Source organism: Pseudonaja textilis, chromosome 5 (assembly GCF_049901715.1).
Source record: "Pseudonaja textilis isolate UNSWEBS1 chromosome 5, rPseTex1.2, whole genome shotgun sequence".
Taxonomy (NCBI): domain Eukaryota; kingdom Metazoa; phylum Chordata; class Lepidosauria; order Squamata; family Elapidae; genus Pseudonaja; species Pseudonaja textilis.
This window is the reverse complement of record NC_141994.1, coordinates 26,237,154-26,255,085: the sequence shown is the minus strand read 5'-3', so window position 1 is coordinate 26,255,085 and position 17,932 is coordinate 26,237,154. Positions and strand designations below refer to the sequence as shown.

At 41.7% G+C, this 17,932-nt stretch overlaps 1 protein-coding gene across 6 annotated transcripts in view; it reads left to right on the top strand.

The window, feature by feature from the left end:
* CACNA2D1 (calcium voltage-gated channel auxiliary subunit alpha2delta 1) overlaps positions 1 to 17,932 on the top strand; it is a 311,501-nt gene that overhangs the window by 150,682 nt on the left and 142,887 nt on the right. For all 6 annotated transcript variants that reach the window (XM_087934376.1, XM_087934375.1, XM_087934373.1 and 3 more), the window contains exon 4: positions 5,947 to 6,006. In XM_087934376.1, coding sequence (XP_087790502.1) covers positions 5,947 to 6,006 — 60 coding nt within the window. The remainder of the gene's footprint in view (positions 1 to 5,946; positions 6,007 to 17,932) is intronic.

The following is a 17,932-nucleotide window of genomic DNA, read 5'->3' as shown; positions in this document are numbered from 1 at the left end:
CGGTTTAGCACCTCTAATTTTCTGTGCTAATTCTTCTTTTTCTATTAGACCCATTTTATGTTTGATTATATCCATTTTTAACTTAATGTCCTTTTTCTGTGGCATTTTCTGTAGCTCTTTTTCAAGTCCTTTATACTCATCCTCTAATGCCTTAGAGGCTAATCTTTTCATGGCATTTCTTTTCCTTATATAGTCTATTATCAAGCCTCTAGCATATGCCTTCATTGTATCCCATCCATTCTGGATTGATGTATCTTCTTTTTTGTTTTCTCTAAAGAAAAAAGGCAGTTCTTTGTCCATCCACTGTGTGAAGTCTTTAAAATATTATTATTTAGCATCCATCTAAATCTTCTTCTTTGTCCTTTCCATTTAATTGTCATTGGATTGTGATCTGCCCAAGTACTTGTTTCAATATTTATTTCTTGAATATTAGTTAACAATTCTGTTGACATCCATATCATATCTATTCTGGACCATGATAAGTGTCTATTTGAGTAGAAGGTGTATTGTTTAGTTTTAGCATTTCTTTCTCTCCATGTATCTTTTAAGTTTATTTCATCTACCATATTAAAAAAAGATTTAGGGAGAGTCTTTCTGTTTTGCTTTATTGTTTTCTGTGCTGTATAGTCCAGTTTGTTGTCTACAATTCCATTAAAATCTCCCATCATAACTATATTAGCATAGTCCAGTTCAATTATTTTGATATGTAATTTTGATATGTAATTTTTTATAAAATTCTTCTTGTTTGTCAACCCCTTTCAAAGCATTTATAAGGAAGCCATTGTAGAAAGGACAAAACGACTCTTCTTTCATGACAGTGAGATGCCTTCAACCTCATTGTTCGCTGTCAGATGCTGGCCAAGGCGAGATAAAGACACGACCAAAAATATTGCGGAAGGTTTGAAGGCTGAATTAACCTTCTTGGGAGCTGGAGATCAGATAAAATTCCTCCTTGGTTTTTCTATCTGTGGGCAGATGACAGTGCATGAAAACCTTTTCATAGAATTCAGTGACATCTCTTGGGACACGGAGGCCAAGCTTTGAACGGCTAGCTAGTTTCCAGGCTGACAGCTGATGTGACTATTGTTCCCCTTTTTCACTTATTCAACTTGCATCTCTCTCTCTCTCTCTCTCTCTCTCTCAACTCAACAGAAAAGTTCAGATGGTTCACCAAGTAAATGCTATAACTTAGAAGCATCTTTCCCGTTTTGTTCTTTCTATTTCGTTGTTGATTTTTCTATTTATCAAGAGATAGGAAAAAAATCCCTTGATTCAGGGGTGGGCTTCAAATTTTATAGCCAGGGTCTCTCTGCCCTAATGACTGGCTGGGTGGGTGTGGGTGGGTGGTCATGTGATGGGGTGGGTGTGGCCAACTTGACGTTGCTTCTTTGCCCTAATTACCTAAAAAAAAAGATAAAATAAAAAAAGACAAAAAGTTATTTATTGTTTCGTGCATTTAATGCTTAAATAAAAGACTGGGTAAAACCAGGCTTAATAGCAGTGACTGTGAGAGGAATCTTGGAGTTTTTGGTGAGTTACATGATTCTTATTATTTGGGAATTAATCCCCTTGGAGGTTAGTGGCTACGTTATCTGGTTTTCTCAATGGCTCTCCCTCACAAGTGCTGAGTGGATTGTTTATCTAGCTTGCAACACTTTTACAAGGTGTGAAATGCTCTTGGATGAATGCCCAGAAGTTCAATTAAGCCTATTAAGAACTTTCCCTTGCTGCTTGTCTTTCTGAGGTTATTGGAGGCTCTCCGAGCCCCGCAGAGTCTTCGCCCCCAGTAGCCATCCCCTGCCTTGATTCAGAGGAAGCCCATCCCACTTTCTCTCCACTTATTTCTCTTTCTGAATTTGAAGACCAGAACTGATTTAACAGAATAACAGAGTTGGAAGGGATTTTGGAGTTCTTTTAGTCTAACTCCCTGCTCAAGTAGGAGACCCCATATCATTTGAAACAAATGGTTCTCTGGTCTTTTCTTAAAAAAACCTCCAGTGTTGAAGCCCCCACAACTTCTGGAGGCAGGTTGTTCCACAGATTAATTGTTCTAGCTGTCAGGAAGTTTCTCCTTAAAGGTGAAGGCAGCATTTCCAAAAGATAATTGTTTCCACAGTAAGAAGTGCTGGCTTGCTGAATTATAGATGGCTGAAGGAACATTGATTCTCCTTATTAAATATGTGCGTGCACCTTCAAAAAGCGACGGCACATAAAAATTATATTTGCATTTTCTAATGACTCCTTTGTGTGAAGGATTACTTATTGGAATATGCAAGAGGTATTTGTTTGTTTGTTTTTATTTGCTACAGTGCCTATGCTGCTAAATCTTCCCCAGGCTCTGAGCTACTTGCAATTCAGTGCGCACAGGAAAATAAAAACTATACATCAAATGGTACAATAAAATCCAAATCCAAATTCATAGTAGATGACAATATCACTGTTTTGTGTTGTTGTGCTGTGTTGAATGGTGGTCACCAAGAAGAAAAGCCTTATCAATAATGGTATATTATTGACTGAGAAAGATAGGAAGGAAAGAAGGAAGGAAGGAGGAAAGACAGGAAGGAAGGAGGAAAGGAAGACAGGAAAGAATTAAGGAAGACAAGAATGAAGGAAGAAAGGAAGACAGGAAGACAAGAAGGAAGGAAGGAAGATAGGAAGGAAGACAGGAAAGAAGATGAAGAAAGGAAGGAAGGCAAGGGAGGAGAAGAGAAATTCCAATGAAATCTGAAGAAGTAAAGAAGACCAACTCAAAGATCCTTTTCCAAAAGGCAAGTGGACTTTCTTGGTTTCTTCTGTTGAAAACATTTCGCTTCTCATCCAAGAAGCTTCCTCAGTTCCAACTCAGTTAGAAGTGAAGAAGCTTCTTGGATGATCAACGAAACATTTTCAAGGAACAAAACCAAGTAAGTCCAGTTGCTTTTTGGGGGAAAAAAATAGTACAACCACAATCTGAATGACTGAGACCAACCTTTTCAGACATGAGCCTTGTAAGTTGTTGCATCTGAATTATTGTAATGACCATAGAGGAACGTTGGGAAGCAACAGTTACACGATATGGGATATTTATTTAAACAAAGCTTCCCCCCCCCCCATCTATTAACAATAACGCATAATGCCCTAGGTGGCTGTGCATAACAAGGATTATAGAGAAGAACATGAAACTGTGATAGAAGGATCTCAGGTCAATGCTTTTTAGAGATGATGGAGAAAGTGGACACAAGTTAACCTTTAGTTCTGCTATCTGAGATCTTTCCAGACCAAAATCAAGGAGGAAAACAGCGAGATTTTATACATAGACCCAAACAGCTCACACAAAACTATTTGCACATCGGTGCATTTGGGAAGAGTGAATCCCATACATTTGCATTCAAATAGGCAACATTCCATACCAGACACACGATTTCTGATCCGAAACATCCAGCGGAGGATGAGAAAGTGTGAAACAGCCCAGAAATATTCTCTGCGTTTGGACCCATCCTACTCTTACGTACTCCAAAATGATTATTCATTGTTTATTCCATCTGATTTGTCTGCTATCGTGGAGACGTTTTATTTATACGTGGCTGGCTTTTTAATTCGCGTTTTTTTGTTTGTTCAGGCAGGGTGTGATCATAGGATGTTAATATTTGCATTTCATCAAAACATGAGGTTCTTTCTCTCTTTTCATCATGGAATTGTTCATTGGGCAGAGGACTTAAAGTAGCGTAGAGTTTATGAAGAACAGGATTCATCTTAATCAACTGGTGTAATATTATTTTTTTCACTCGTGTTTTCAGCCTATACTCCTGCACCTCCACAAATTGACAAAATATACTATTTATGGGAGCATTCTAACTCGAATTTAGGATGTCCTGAACAAACATGCAAAAACCACCAGATATAGTTAAAATTTCTGTTCCTAAGCGAGATTTCTGTTAAGTTAATTTTGTCTCATGTTGTTGTGGCCCTCCGGCAGCTGATGGATCTGGCAGCAGATTCAGACAGTGAGGAGGTTAGGGAGGAATCTGGCCTAGTCCCTGAGGAAGGCTCAGGCGAGGGCTCTGTCTCAGAGGCAGAGATGGGGCCAGGGCAGGCTGGCAGTCATCAGCTGCCTTTGGGCTCGGACAGCAGTGAGGCAGAGGAGCAGTTGGAGCCAGTTCCCAGCCTGCTCATGTGCAGAGTTGCCAAAAGAAAAGAACAATTATGAACTAAGGGTCAACATGGGAGTGAACTCACAGGTGGTCTAAGAATGGGCCCTCCCATAAGAGGAACAAAAGGGGAGGGAGCTTTTGCAGGAAACAATTCGTTTTTTCATTCCATCATTGTGAAGATCTGTCTATGCATCCTAGAGATTTTATGCTAAAGCCTTCCCTGTCAGCACTGCATTTGGAAATATTTACCGGTCAGCTTTCCACGATAGATAAGGTCTGTGCTTCTAATTACACCCTTGAAAGATTGTTTGCCAGGCTGTTGGCTGAATGTGAATGCAAAAAATTCACATTTGTTTAATAAAGGGGTTTTTGCTGGGACAAAAAGTCTGCTTAGTGCTTTTTGGGGAAACCTAGTATAGAACACATGTTAAAAACTTTCTTGTCGCAGTTGTTAAGTGAATCATTGTAGTTGTTAAGACAGCCACACAGTTGTTCAGTGAATCTGCTTCCCTGTTGCCATTACCTTGCAGCCTTACTCCTGAGTCGCCTGTGTTGCTACAGCTGCTCTTTCCTGCGAGTAGGCCTGTGTGCACACACACTGGGCACAGGCTCCTCGGGGACCTCCTCATCGGTGTTGCCAGCCCCCACAATCTCTGAAGGCAGCAGTCCACTCCCTAATGGTCCTGGCCCTTCATCTGAGTCCTCACTCTCCTCAGCTGTCCGCACCTGCGGCCAGCTAACCACAACACGTCCTGGGGAGCCACGTGATCTCTTTTGAGACCTTCTGACCAGCAAAGTCGATTGGAGAAACCAAACTCACTTAATAACCAGGTTACTTTTAACAACTGCAATGATTCACTTAACAACTCTGGCAAAGAAGCTTTTAACACAAGACCAAACTTACTTAACAACTGTCTTGCTTAGCAACAGAAATATTGGGAGTCCACTGTGGTCTTAAGTCAAAGGCTGCCTGTATATATGATCAGTTTATTATTACCAGCAATTATCCGTAGTCTATGATTATTTTCTCTTTGATGTTTCATTTGTTATTCCCATATCGAGAAATAGATAGCAAATATTGGAGAAGAGCAAAAAAAAAAAAAAAGTTGGAAGGATAATTATGTGTTCAGGAAATGTGACTTAGATCTGTTTGTAAATAAAACCTGAATCCAATACATTTGTTTCTCACTTCTTCTTTGTTCACTACAAAACTATATTTAACATTCATGGGCTGTTTCAGGAGTCACAGTAAAATAGCTTGTATTCTTAAGAACGGTGGCTAATGATCTTGACTAATACATGGCAGGAGTGGGATTCAGTTCGGACTCATTCTATAGAACCGGTTGTTACGATTCTGTGCAGTTCAGAGAACCGGCAAATTGTGCCCCTGGCTGGCCCTGCCCCTCTCTGCCCACCCGCTCCTTGCCCAGTCAGTCTTTATCGCGCATGTGTGGGCACCCCTCTGCGCTCCAGTTTTTGTCTTCCTGGACCCCAGGGAAGCCTTCTGGGAGCAAAAAAGAGGGTGTGCCCTGCTAAAAAACAAGAAGAAGCCACACCCGCCCAGTCACATGGCAATGCCTACCTAGCCATGCCCACAGAGCCACGCCCACAGAACCGGTTGTTAAAAAATTGGAATCCCACCCTTTGATGCATGGTAATATTAGATTACCTATTACATCTGTTTCCTGTGGGGATCCTCGGATTAGCCACCCAACAATGTTAAGATTAGAAAATGTCCCTTACCTTATTCCAGGATTGTCATGTCCGGTGCGGAATGGTTTAACATGTTATTTCTTCTCTTTTCTTTTCTTTATAGCGTCTGGCTGAAGCAGCAGAAAAATTCCAGAAAGAACATCAGTGGCAGGATGAATTTGCGGTGAGCTCATGTTTTTACTTTACTGATTTTCCCATGTGTGATTTTTTTCCTCCAGATTTCCTAAAATTCTTTGTATGTACAATTACACTTGGCCAATAAAGAATTATTCTATTCTGTTCTGTTCTGTTCTGTTCCGTTCCGTTCCGTTCCATTCCATTCCATTCTACCCTACCCTATCCTGTTCTGTTCATTTTTATTCTATTCTGTTTTGTTCTGTTTCGTTCTGTTCATATTTTATTCTGTTCTGTTCTGTTCTATTCCACTCCACGTCACTCTCTGATTTATTCTGCTCTATTTTATTCTGTTCTAATCTATTCTGTTCTGTTCTGCCTTCTCTTCTCTTCTCTACACACACACACAGAGAGAGAGAGAGAGAGAGAGAGAGAGAGAGAAAACCCATGCCATTTCAGACATACAATATTGCTTTCATTTTAATTGGGTAATCTAGTGATTAAAGGTTTATATCCCGGCCATCAGCCTGTAAACAGACTCCTTCCCTTTTTAATCTTTTTCAGTCCTCCCTTCTGAGCCACGGAGCCCTCTTAGCAACTGGGTCTCACCAACTTGAAATAGTTATTTAAATATGCGGCTCCATCTGGAATGGAGAGGGGAAAAAAGCTAGGTAAAAAATAATTAAAGTCTTACAGCTGCTGTCAAGAGGTCTTTGGAAGGGTTTGGGAAAAACAGGGACAGAATCCAGTCTTTTCTTTTTAACAATGCAACTTCTTCATTAGAAAAGTCTAAAGTACCTTCAAGATACTAATTAATTTGGTGCCATCATGCGTTTGAGTTTTTGATAAGACGAAGTTGATAAGGAGCCCAACAGAAAAAGCTCCATTTGTGTCGAAAAGGATAATGCTCCTTGAGTTTTCTTTCCAGCAGTGTTTAAATGGCTCAAAAAATACTATTAATAATAATGAAATAACACCTGTTTAGAATCTATCCCACTTCTAATTATTTTCAAGATCAAGATGCAAAAGCAATTTTGTGAAGCTGGTTTGTTGCATTTTTCTAGGGAAAGCTATCTAATCAAATACAAGGGTAGGCAACATAGATACTTATCCGTCTTGCAAATCTGGGCTAGAAAAGTGTCCAATCACTGAATCTCCTTGCTGCCCCCTAGAGATGATATGGAGCTTTGCAATTCCAATCGGGAAATCCTCACTTATAGAGGTGCAGGTAGTATAAGTTCATTTAGTGATTGATCAAAGTTACAAAGGCACTGAAAAAAGGGATTTGGGGCCATTTTTCACACTTACCACCTTTGTAGCATTCTCACCAGAGGTGGTATTCAGCAGGTTCTGACCAGTTCTGGAGAACCGGTAGCGGAAATTTTGAGTCGTTCAGAGAGCCAGCAAATCCCACCTCTGACTGGCCCCGCCAACCCCATCTCTTCTCTGCCTCCCATTGAGTCCCAGCTGATCGGCTGGGTCTCCTTTGGTTGCCCTGCACAGGAGAACAAAGCTGGAAAGCAGGCTAGTGGGGTGGGGAGGGAATGAGGATTTTACAGTATATCCTTCCCCTGCCATGCCCACCAAGCCACACCACACCCACCAAGCCACACCCACTGAACCGGTAGTAAAAAAAAAATTGAATCCCTCCATTGATCCCCACAATCAAAATTCAGATGCTCAGCAACTGGTTCATACTTACGCCCATAGTTGTGCCTGGAGGTCACAATTTTTGTGACCTTTTGACAAACAAAGTCAAGGGGGGAAGGGGAAGTCAGATTCACTTAACAACCAGGTTACTAACTTCTCAACCCGTACCGAACCAGTAGCTAATTTTAGGGCCACTTCGGTGAAACAGCAAATCCCACCCTTGGCTGGTTCCCCCCCCCTCCCAGGAGTCCCCACGCGGCCTGTTTTGGGTCCCAGGTAAGTGCAGGGCATGCACAGAGGCTCGGGGAGGGCAAAAAACAGGTCTTCCAGAGGCTCCGGAAGGCCTGAAATGGCCTCCAGAGGGCCTCCAGAGCCAGGGGAGCCATTTCGCTCTCCTGGAGGCTCAAGGAAAGCCTCCAGAGCCCGGGAAGGGTAAAAACGCCCCCATCATGGTGCAGGAGGCCAACTAGACCATGCCCACCATGGCCACACCCATCCAACAACCAGGCAGGTTGCTAAAAAAATTTAAAAAAAACAATTTTATTGGTTTTTTTAAAAAACAAACAAACCAAACAAAGCATAAAAACATCAGCTCTCTTCCATACTAAAATTTTTGAAGCCCAACCCTGGTCAAAAGGAACAACAAAATTCCATTGGCAACATTTCAGCCCCACTTCAAATTTGGGACATTTCTCTTGCAAGGGAAAAAAAAATGTTTCTGGATTTCTTCCCATCTCTCTGTTTCTTCCTCTTCTCCTTATAAACTGTGAAATGTCCAATTAGCATTGTTCCTTTTCCCATTTCAAACAGGGAATTGATTTTTTTCCCCACGCTACTACTAATTAGGTATCATACCACTGGAAAAGAAACAAAAAAAAAACCACGAGAGAAAAAAAAAGTACAATTAGCTCCAACTTTCTGGTGCTGAGAACCTTTTTTTCCCCTTTTTTCCCCTGATTTGGAGATGTTTTAATCCAAGCGGCAGGCTTCTTTGACATTAGAGGGACACCACAAAACTGGGAAATGGTTAACCTAGTTTATTCATCCCACACCACTTGATGTATCCTCCTGCTTTTAGTTTGCAAGATCGGGCAGTTCTGAAAAAGCCAGCATGTTCTTAAAACAAATGTGGCCACTTGCAATAATGAGCTGTTTTGCTGGCAGGAGACTGGTAGGATTTCACTGCTAAACTTCCACGTTGCTTGCAACTTGATGAAATCTGTGCATGCTCCATGATTAAAATCTATATTTTCTTCTAAACTTCCTTTCATATTCTCACTGTACAGGCTGTTTCCATGCTGCAAAGCTTTTACGATTCTATTTTCACAGAAGCCAATTTAGAATGGAATAGTGCTGGAAGGAACCTATGTATATTTGTTGTGGTTCGCCAGCAGCTGCTGCAGATGGCAGAGGTATCGGACAGTGAGGACAAACGGGAACCAGTCAGGGAGTCTGGAGAGGACTCGGATGAGGGTCCTGCATCCAATGCAGAGATAGGCCAGGACCATCTGAGAGTTATGTGCTGATTCCAGAGCCTCCACAGTCTGGCAGCAGCAAGGCAGAGGACTTAGGGGAGCCTGCTCCCAGTGCATATGTGCACAGAGCTGCTAGAAGGCAAGAGCAACTGAAGCAGAAGGGGTGACTCGGGAGTAAGGATGGGAGTGATTGCCCCTCCCATAAGGGATAAAAGTCAGCCCTCAATGATGAAGAGCTTTGCAGGAAGCAAAGCAGTTCAGTAATCTCTGAGTCCTTTGTGAAGCCCTGTACTCTGGTCAGTTTTTTCTAGGTTTTTGGGTTGGTTTATGTTAATTGGACATCTGTTTCTTGGCAAGCATTCAACAGCATTGAGAAGCATGCTCTTATCTGGAGGAATTGTGTCTAATGAGTTTTGGCTGGGAATGCAAGTAATTCCCAGCATCTCATTAAAAAAGGTTTTACTTTTAAATTCAGTTTGTGTTTCATTAAGTTTGATGAAGCCTGGGTCAGAACAACATTGATGGAGCACCAATGGTCGGATTCTGCCAGTTCGTACTGATTCCAAAGAACTGGTTAACTTTCTGAGCAGTTTGGTAAACTGGTTGTTGGAAGAAATCATTAGGGCAGAAGAACCTCACCACTGTGGAGAACCCACAACTTCTGGTGGCAAGGCGTTCCACTGGTTAATTGTCTTCACTGTTAGGAAGTTTCTTCTTAATTCCAGGTTGCTTCTCTCCTTGAGTAGCAATATTCTACCTGATGGAATAGCTTTTCAAAATTGACTGAATTTTGACAAGTTTCAAAATTTGTCCCCTATGACATTATTCCATCTTATTCTGAGGATTCTTGGCCAACATATGCATATTAGCTGCTCCTAACAAGTCGAAGTTATAACAAATATTATCAACATATACATACAAACATAGATATACAGGTTGTGTGTGGGGGGGTCTGTGTGTCTGTGTGTGTATGTATATATATGTATGTATGTACATACATATATACATAAAAAAACTTAGCTGGAATTTCTTTTTTTAATTTATATATATGTGTGTGTGTGTGTGTGTGTGTATGCATGTATGTATGTATGTATCCGAACAAAGCTGAATACCATACATGTAAGTACCCACGAAAACTTAAGAAAACACACACACATACACACACACACACACATATATATATGTGCATGCGTGTGTGTGTGTGTGTATATGTATACATACATACATACATACATACAACACAAAACTTCAGGATGTCACAACACAGACAACGACCCAGGAGATTACAGCACAAGACCCAGGATGTCACAACAATAGAACTCGGAAGGTCATCACACAGCCCATGACCCAGGTCATTACAACCCAGGAGATTATAGCACAAGACCCAAGATGTCAAACAATAGAACTCAGAAGGTCATCACACAGCCCATTACCCAGGTCATTACAACACAGGAGGAGGATAAACACACAACCAATACCTCAGCCACACATGTTCTTACAAAAAAGCCAGCCAATCTCCAAACATCAACTCCATCAACCAATCAAGAACTGACAACACAGCCAACCTCCCCACCAGTATATATAGGGAGACGGCAGCTCTGATCACACTTTGCTTGCACAAACACGAAGCCAAAAGCACCAGCCTGAAGATGGCGAGTGGGGACTTCATAGAAACGTTGCCAAGATACTCTCAATCTTACACAGGAAAAGACCCGAACACACCAAGACCTGCATGCATGCATACATACATATATACATACGAATTAAAAAAAGAAATTCCAGCTAGGGTTTTTTTTTTTACACTAAAGTGATGCACAGAGTAAAAAAACCCAGCAATTAAATTAGGGTGCATTTTTTCTTCTTCTTTAATACCAACAATTTTGTATCTTACGTTTTCCCTTTCCAATAATTTTGATGATTCGCCAGAGCTTCTGTAACATGCAACTCATAATATATGCAAATAAAGTCCATTTCAATTGACTTTCTGTTAAAATCCTGGAAAGGAAAGGGAATTATGATCCAGCTCGTAATAAAAGCTGCCACCTTTTTAATTTGAATGTACATTTAACAAGATCTTCTCATCCCTCTGCATTCTTAAGTCACCCTCTTTAGCAATTATCCAGTTCTCTCCGGCCTTAAATTATACATGGAAGCATTAAAAAGCTATTACAACTTTATTATATCAAACGCTATTAAAATGAAAGTAAAATTGTGTTTGAGAGATGCACACTCTTTATCGCAGATTATTGCATTTTTTCCCAAGCTGGCATTTCTACTCGATGGTCTTAGGCATCTTAGAGGGATATGCAACTACAACTGCACCATTTGTGAAGTTGTGAAGGTGTTTTGAGTGTAGGCATTCTGACGTGCACCTTTGAATACCAAACCAGGTGTCAAGATTGGCTTCTTTCAAACCCTAAACCTTTCAACTTCTTAATGAACCAGTGGGGCGGGGGGTGGGGGGAATGAAATGCCAAGAATGTATGTGGAGATTGTGAGAGCCTGGAAAACATCAAGGTCACCACTGCAGGTGCTGGAGAAAGAAACGGACTGTTCCCATAACAAAGAGATGTTTCATTATTGGATAATGGGATCACCTAGTGTTATGCCCTGCCAGCAGCCAGTGGAGCTGGAGGCAGTGAGGAGGTTGGGGAGGAACATGGGCCAGTCCTGGAGTCTGGGGAAGACTCGGACGAGGGCTCTGCTTCAGAGGCAGAGATGGGGCCAGGGCCGTCTGACAGTTGTTGGCTGCCTTCACAGTCAGAGATCAGTGAGGAAGAAGAATAGCGGGAGCCTCTTCCCAATGTGTGCATGCGCAGAGCTGCCAGGAGAAGTGAATAGTTAAGGAACAAGGGTTGACTTGGGAGTAAAGGCTTAGGTGGACAGTGAATGGCCCCTCCCATAGGGAATAAAGAGGAGCAAAAGGGGAGGGGTGTTTGCAGGAGACACTTCGTTCAATTCATTAGGGTGAAGATCTGTTCCTGACTCCTTGCCAAGTAGTCTGCTGTAGCGTGGCGTTTGGAAGCCGTTGGCCTGGCAGCTCTTCCAGCCTGATAAATGTCTGTAGTTGTGAAATCTCACAAAAGACTGTTTGCCAGGACTTCGCTGGAGAAGGATTCCCTTTATACCTAAATAAAAGAGGTTTTATCGGGACAAGGAGTCCGTTTCATGATCTTGGGAAGCCTTGACCCAGGGGTGGGGAGATGGGGAAGCCACTGTTTCACTGGGCAAGCATTTGCACGAGAAAACCAGAGCTGGTTTTGTTTCTTCAGTACCAAAATGACGTATCCAATAATAATAATCCAATTACTTTGGGGGATTCAAATCTCTTGAGAGTGTTTCCTCGTCTTGGGCTCACTAGTTAGACAATTGACACTAGGTTTCATATTCATTCCATAGCCTAGAACTTTACACGCCTTTAAAGGTGGTCCTTGACTTATGACCACAACTGAGCACCCAATTTCCATTGCTAAGCAAGGCGCCCTGTTTTGCCACCTTTCTTTTCACACCCATTAAGCAAATCGTCTGGTTTCATTAAGCGGGTCTGGATTCCCCCATTGAATTTGCTTCTCTGAAGCCAGGGATGGGCTGCTGGAGGGTTTGCAGGGGTTCAGGAGAGCTAAGATTCTGTGCAGTTTGGAGAACCCACAAATCCCACTCCTGGCTAGCCCCACCCACCCCACTCCACCCCTCCCACGAGTCCCCATGTGGCCCATTTTGGATGCAGGTAAATGCAGGGTGTGCACAGAGGCTCAGGGAGGGCTAAAATGGGCTTCCCAGAAGTTCAAGAAGGCCAGAAATGGGCCCGTTTTGGCTTCCAGAGAGCCTCCGGAGCCCGGGGAGTCCATTTTCACCCTCCTAAACACTTGATGGAAGCCACTGGAGCCCGAGGAGAACAGGAACCTGACTAGGCCACATCCCACCATAGCTACATCCACCCAGCAACCAGGCAGAGAACCTGTTGCTAATTTTTTTGACGCCCACCCCTGTCTGAAGCCCCCTAGGAAGGTTGCAAACAACAATCCCACCATCCTGAGATGTTTCAACTAATTGTGAATACAGGACTGCAACAGTTGTAAATGCAAGACATAGTCACTGGTCACTTTTTAGGGGGCCCCTTATAACTTCATCACCTCATGTAACGTCTGGCAGCTATTTCAATCAAGAAGCTCGGTCGAGAATATATGAAAGGGGAATCCTTCTGCAGGTGGTCCTCAATTTACAACCGTTCATTTAGTGACCATTTGACATCACAACGGCAGTGAAAAAAAACTGACTTAGGAGTGTTTTTTTACACTTATGACCGTTGCAGAATCCCCATGGTCCCATGTTTGAAATTCAGAGGCTTGGCAACTGGCATGTACTTATGACAGTTGCAGTGGCCCAGGATCACATGATCCTCTTTTTGTGACTTTCTGACAAGCAAAGTCAATGGGGAAACCAGGTTCACTTAATGACCGTGTTCCTAACTTATCAACGGCAGTGATTCACTTAACCACGATGGCAAGAAAAGTCATAAAATTCACTTAGTAACAGAAATTATGGCCTCCATTGTGGTTGTAAGTCGAGGACTATATGTAGATCTCTTGGCATTAATAGCAGTGGTGGGATTCAAATAATTTAACAGCTGATTCTTCTGCCCTAATGATTTCTTCCAACAACCAGTTCACCAAACTGCTCAGGAAGTTAACCAGTTCTCCCAAACCAGTGCAAACTGGTTGAATCCCACCACTAATTAATAGGATTTGTCCTTTGTTTACAATATCAGTTACATCCTTGTGTTTCTTCAAGCTTAAATCCAGCCTCTTAGAAGGTATCACTTTTATAGGGTTTTTTTTTTGTGTGTGTGTGTGTGTGTGTGTGTGTGTGATTGTTTTGTGTGTGAAAGAGAGAAATTACTTTCTGGCTGAAGAATTTCCAGTTGAATGGAGCTCTTAAAAACACAGAATCCAAAACAATTTGTCCATCTTTCATTGTAACTACCTTTCCTAATTTTATTTCTTATTAATTCATGCTATAGTTAATAGATCTCGGGGAGGCATTTAATAAAGAGACAAGTGAACTCTCCATAAATCAAATAGAAAGCAACCGTAAAAAAAACCCACCTTAACAATCAATTGAAGGTGGAAATCAATTAAAAAGCAGGGGAAACCAAAACTAACATTGATGAAAATCAAAAAACGGCCGTGGAGATAAAATCTGAAAAGCTAAAATAGCAGGTGTATCCGAGGTCTAAATAAATTCTAATTATCAGCACCTCAGGGAAAGTTTTCTGTCTGTATAGTGGATTAAGAACTGACCGGCTCCCCTGCCAACAGTAATATGTGGCTAATGGGTATGGAGCTAATTAGTTTTGTCTTCCCTACTGCATAAAGTCCTTCTTCCTCCCTCCCTCTCCCTTCCTTCCTCCCTCCCTCTCTCTTTTTTCCTTTCTTCCTCTATCTCTTTTTTCCTCCCTCCCTCCTTCCATCTTCCTTCCTTCCTCCCTCCCACCCTCCCTCCCTCCTTCCCTCTCCCTCCCTTCCTCTCTCTGTCTCTCCCTCCCTCTTTTCTTCCCTCCCTCCCTCCTTCTCTCCCTCCTTCCCTCCGCTCATTCCAGTTCACTTTGAAATACCTTTTCTTTCATTATTTTATTTGACTCTTCTAGAATATCATTTCTCTCCCTCCCTCCTCCCCCATTCACCCCCGAAAAAATTTAGCTGAATAAAATACTGGCAGACTTATCTTTTGTAGATGGGAATACCATTCAAAAATCATTTTTTTCAGTCCCGTTTTAACTTTAATCTACCAACAAATGTTTGTAAGTCATGGACTAATTGTAGTGCTAACCTGTATGGCACTAGTTTCCTTGTCTGATGTAGTTTGTAGGGTTGAAGTAGGGTTCTGTAGTACAGCTGCTTGGTGCTGTGAAACTAAAACTGAAACTGAAGTTCCTCTCCTCTGCTTCAGTTTTGCATTTGGAACAGATTTCTTTTCAGATGGGGAGGGGGAGAAGAACTCCTTAGCATCTGAGTGAGTTAATAATAATAATAATAATATAAGAAATACTCTAAAGGCTCTGATGGTCATTTGGAAAAATCCTTTCTTAGTGAGCATCTAGAAGCCAAGTAGAACATACATGCCAAATTTCAAGTTTGTAGGCTTTACGGTTCTGGAGATTTTGTGATAATGCATGAGTGGCATTTCGCTTTTATATATATATATAGATTTATTTATTATCTTACTAGGTGGGACCAGTTCCCGAGGAGCAATTTCTAAAATGGAGGAGAGGGTTTAGCAAACTCTAATGAGGAACCAGTGTCATTCTCATCTCATTTAGAGTAAAACTTTGGCAGGAGATGATTCTAAATATTAAAGAATAGTAATAAGAGCAATGTTTACTCAACACAGAAGTTCCAATTTACAACTGTTTGCTGTTCTGTTCTGTCTTGTTTGAGAAGATCATGGCAGTAGATTGGAAATTGAACTGTGTCGAACATTTCCGGATTCTTTTGAATTGTTTTTCAAATTTTGCTCTAAATGCCTACTTTCTTTTTCTGGAGGCAAAGGAAATGTATACAGAAATGTATACAGGTAGTCCTCAACTTATGACCACAATTGAGCCCACAATTTATGTTGTTAAGTGAGAATTTTCTTAACTGAGTTTTACCCCCTTTTACTACTTACTTTTCTCTCCACCTTTGTTAAGTGAATCACTGCCATTCTTCAGTTAGTAACATGGTTGTTAAGTGAAACTGTTTTTTCCCTCATTGGCTTGGCTTATCAGAAGGTCGCAAAAAGGGATCACATGACACCCCGGGACACTGAGTCAGTGATCAAACATCCGAATGTAAATCACATGACCACGGGGAGGCTGCAATGGTCATAAGTATGAAAAATGGTCATAAATAAGTCATTTTTTTCCCAGGACATTCTAACTTTGAACAGTCATTAAACAAACTGTTGTAAGTTGAGAACTACATGTATTATGGAGGAAGTAGAAGGGGAGATTTTTCACATTCATCCCTTTCTCTTCCAAGAGTCTCATCTGTAGAGATGAGCAAACTGGGATGTTAGGTGGAGTTAAACTTGTCATTAGTTTGGAATCATTGCGTTGCCACAATTGACCTTTACCTTTAACTGTTAGCCCACCCGCTTCTTATATATTGGTAGCAATAATAAATTCTTCAGTGCTTTGAACTCAGCAAGTCTTCCTCATTTTTGGCACCTGGCACTACCCATCCAATTCAATCTAGCAGATTGGGCATACTAAAGATCCCATCAGCCACTCTTGCTAAGGTGAAGTCAGCTCAGTTTCAAAACTGGTCATTAAAATCTAATTGTTTTGAGAAGCTTAGTTCTTTCTTGAACTCAACAAGTGTTCCTCACTCTTAGCACCTGGCACTACCCATCCAATTCGATCTAGCATTGACCCTTATCTAAAACCAAGCAATTGCTATCCAGCTAGTTGAGAAGATTCTTGTGCATATGTTTTTAGCAATACATCCATTTAATTGGATTTTGATATGTGGACCTGACAAGGCCATTCTCTAACCCAGTGACCCCCAACCTTGTGAGCACCAAGGACCAGTTCCCAGAGAGAGGTTTTTCTGTGGACTGGAGGGTGTGTTGTTTCACATGCTGTCTTCATGCTTCGCTAGTTTTTAGGCCCATTTTTGACATGCTGTGGCCCCGGTGCCTGTCCACTGATTGGAGGGTATGTGCCCCCTGTTGTAGCCCTCTGCAAGTTTAAGACTTATGGACTTCAACTCCCAGAATTCGTGAGCTAACCTGACTGGAGGAGGAATTCTGGGAGTTGAAGTCCACAAGTCTTGAAGCTGTCAAGTTTGAAGACCCCTGGCTTATTGAGACACTAACAAACACATGTTAGTCCCAAAACCCTTTTTTCTTTATTTCAATGGCTGTGAATTTTAGTCATTCACAGCCAATAATGAGTCTGAGACAGTTTGTAAAGAGTCCCATGGAAGTCTGCCAAAGTCCTTCAGGATAAGTCTGATAAGCACGCACCTTTATCTTCCTTGAAATGCTACCAACAACTAAATATCCAATTAGTTATACAAGGCCAACCAGAGCACAAATTCAACATGAAGCTTCAGGTTTCAAACTGACCACTACGAACAAAGTTGCTTCCTGCAAAGGTCCCTGTCCCTTTATGTTTTATGGGAGGGGCCAATCACCTCCAAGCCTTACTCCCTAGTTATCCCTTTTGTTTTAGCTGCCCTTGCCTTCTGGTAGCTCTGCACATACGTACGCTGGGAACAGGGCTCCCTTTTTTCCTCTGCCTCACTGCTGCCAGATTCTGGAGGCTCCGGAGTCAGCACATAACTCTCAGATGGCCCTGGCACCATCTCTGTATTGGATGCAGGACCCTCGTTCGAGTCCTCCCCAGATTCCCAGATTGGCCCATGTTCCTCCCCACTGTCTGATTCTGCTGCCATCTCCATAGGATGCCAGAGGATCACAGCTTCTTCTAGTAGATTGTTTTTTTCTGTATCACAAAACTAATCCCAAGCATAGATTTTCAGTTGACCTTTTTTGTACCTATGGATTGTGTTACAATAAATAAATAACATTACAAAGCACTGCCTTGATAGATGGTATCACTGAGATGTCAGTTCTCTTTTCAACCGACGTGCAAAAATTCTGAATTGGCAGCTAAATTGGTGCAAAAGAGAAAGGAGATGGTTAGAGTTTGACAAGATTCCTGTCATCTTCATCTTCTTTTTTTAACAATGGCAAATAGCTTTATTAGATATCTGTTTTTAGTGAAATGACTGTATTTTCTTTTTATCTTGTCAATCTTGGCGTTGGTTTCAGAATCGGTTCTAATGTGAGTGGCAATCTGGAAGG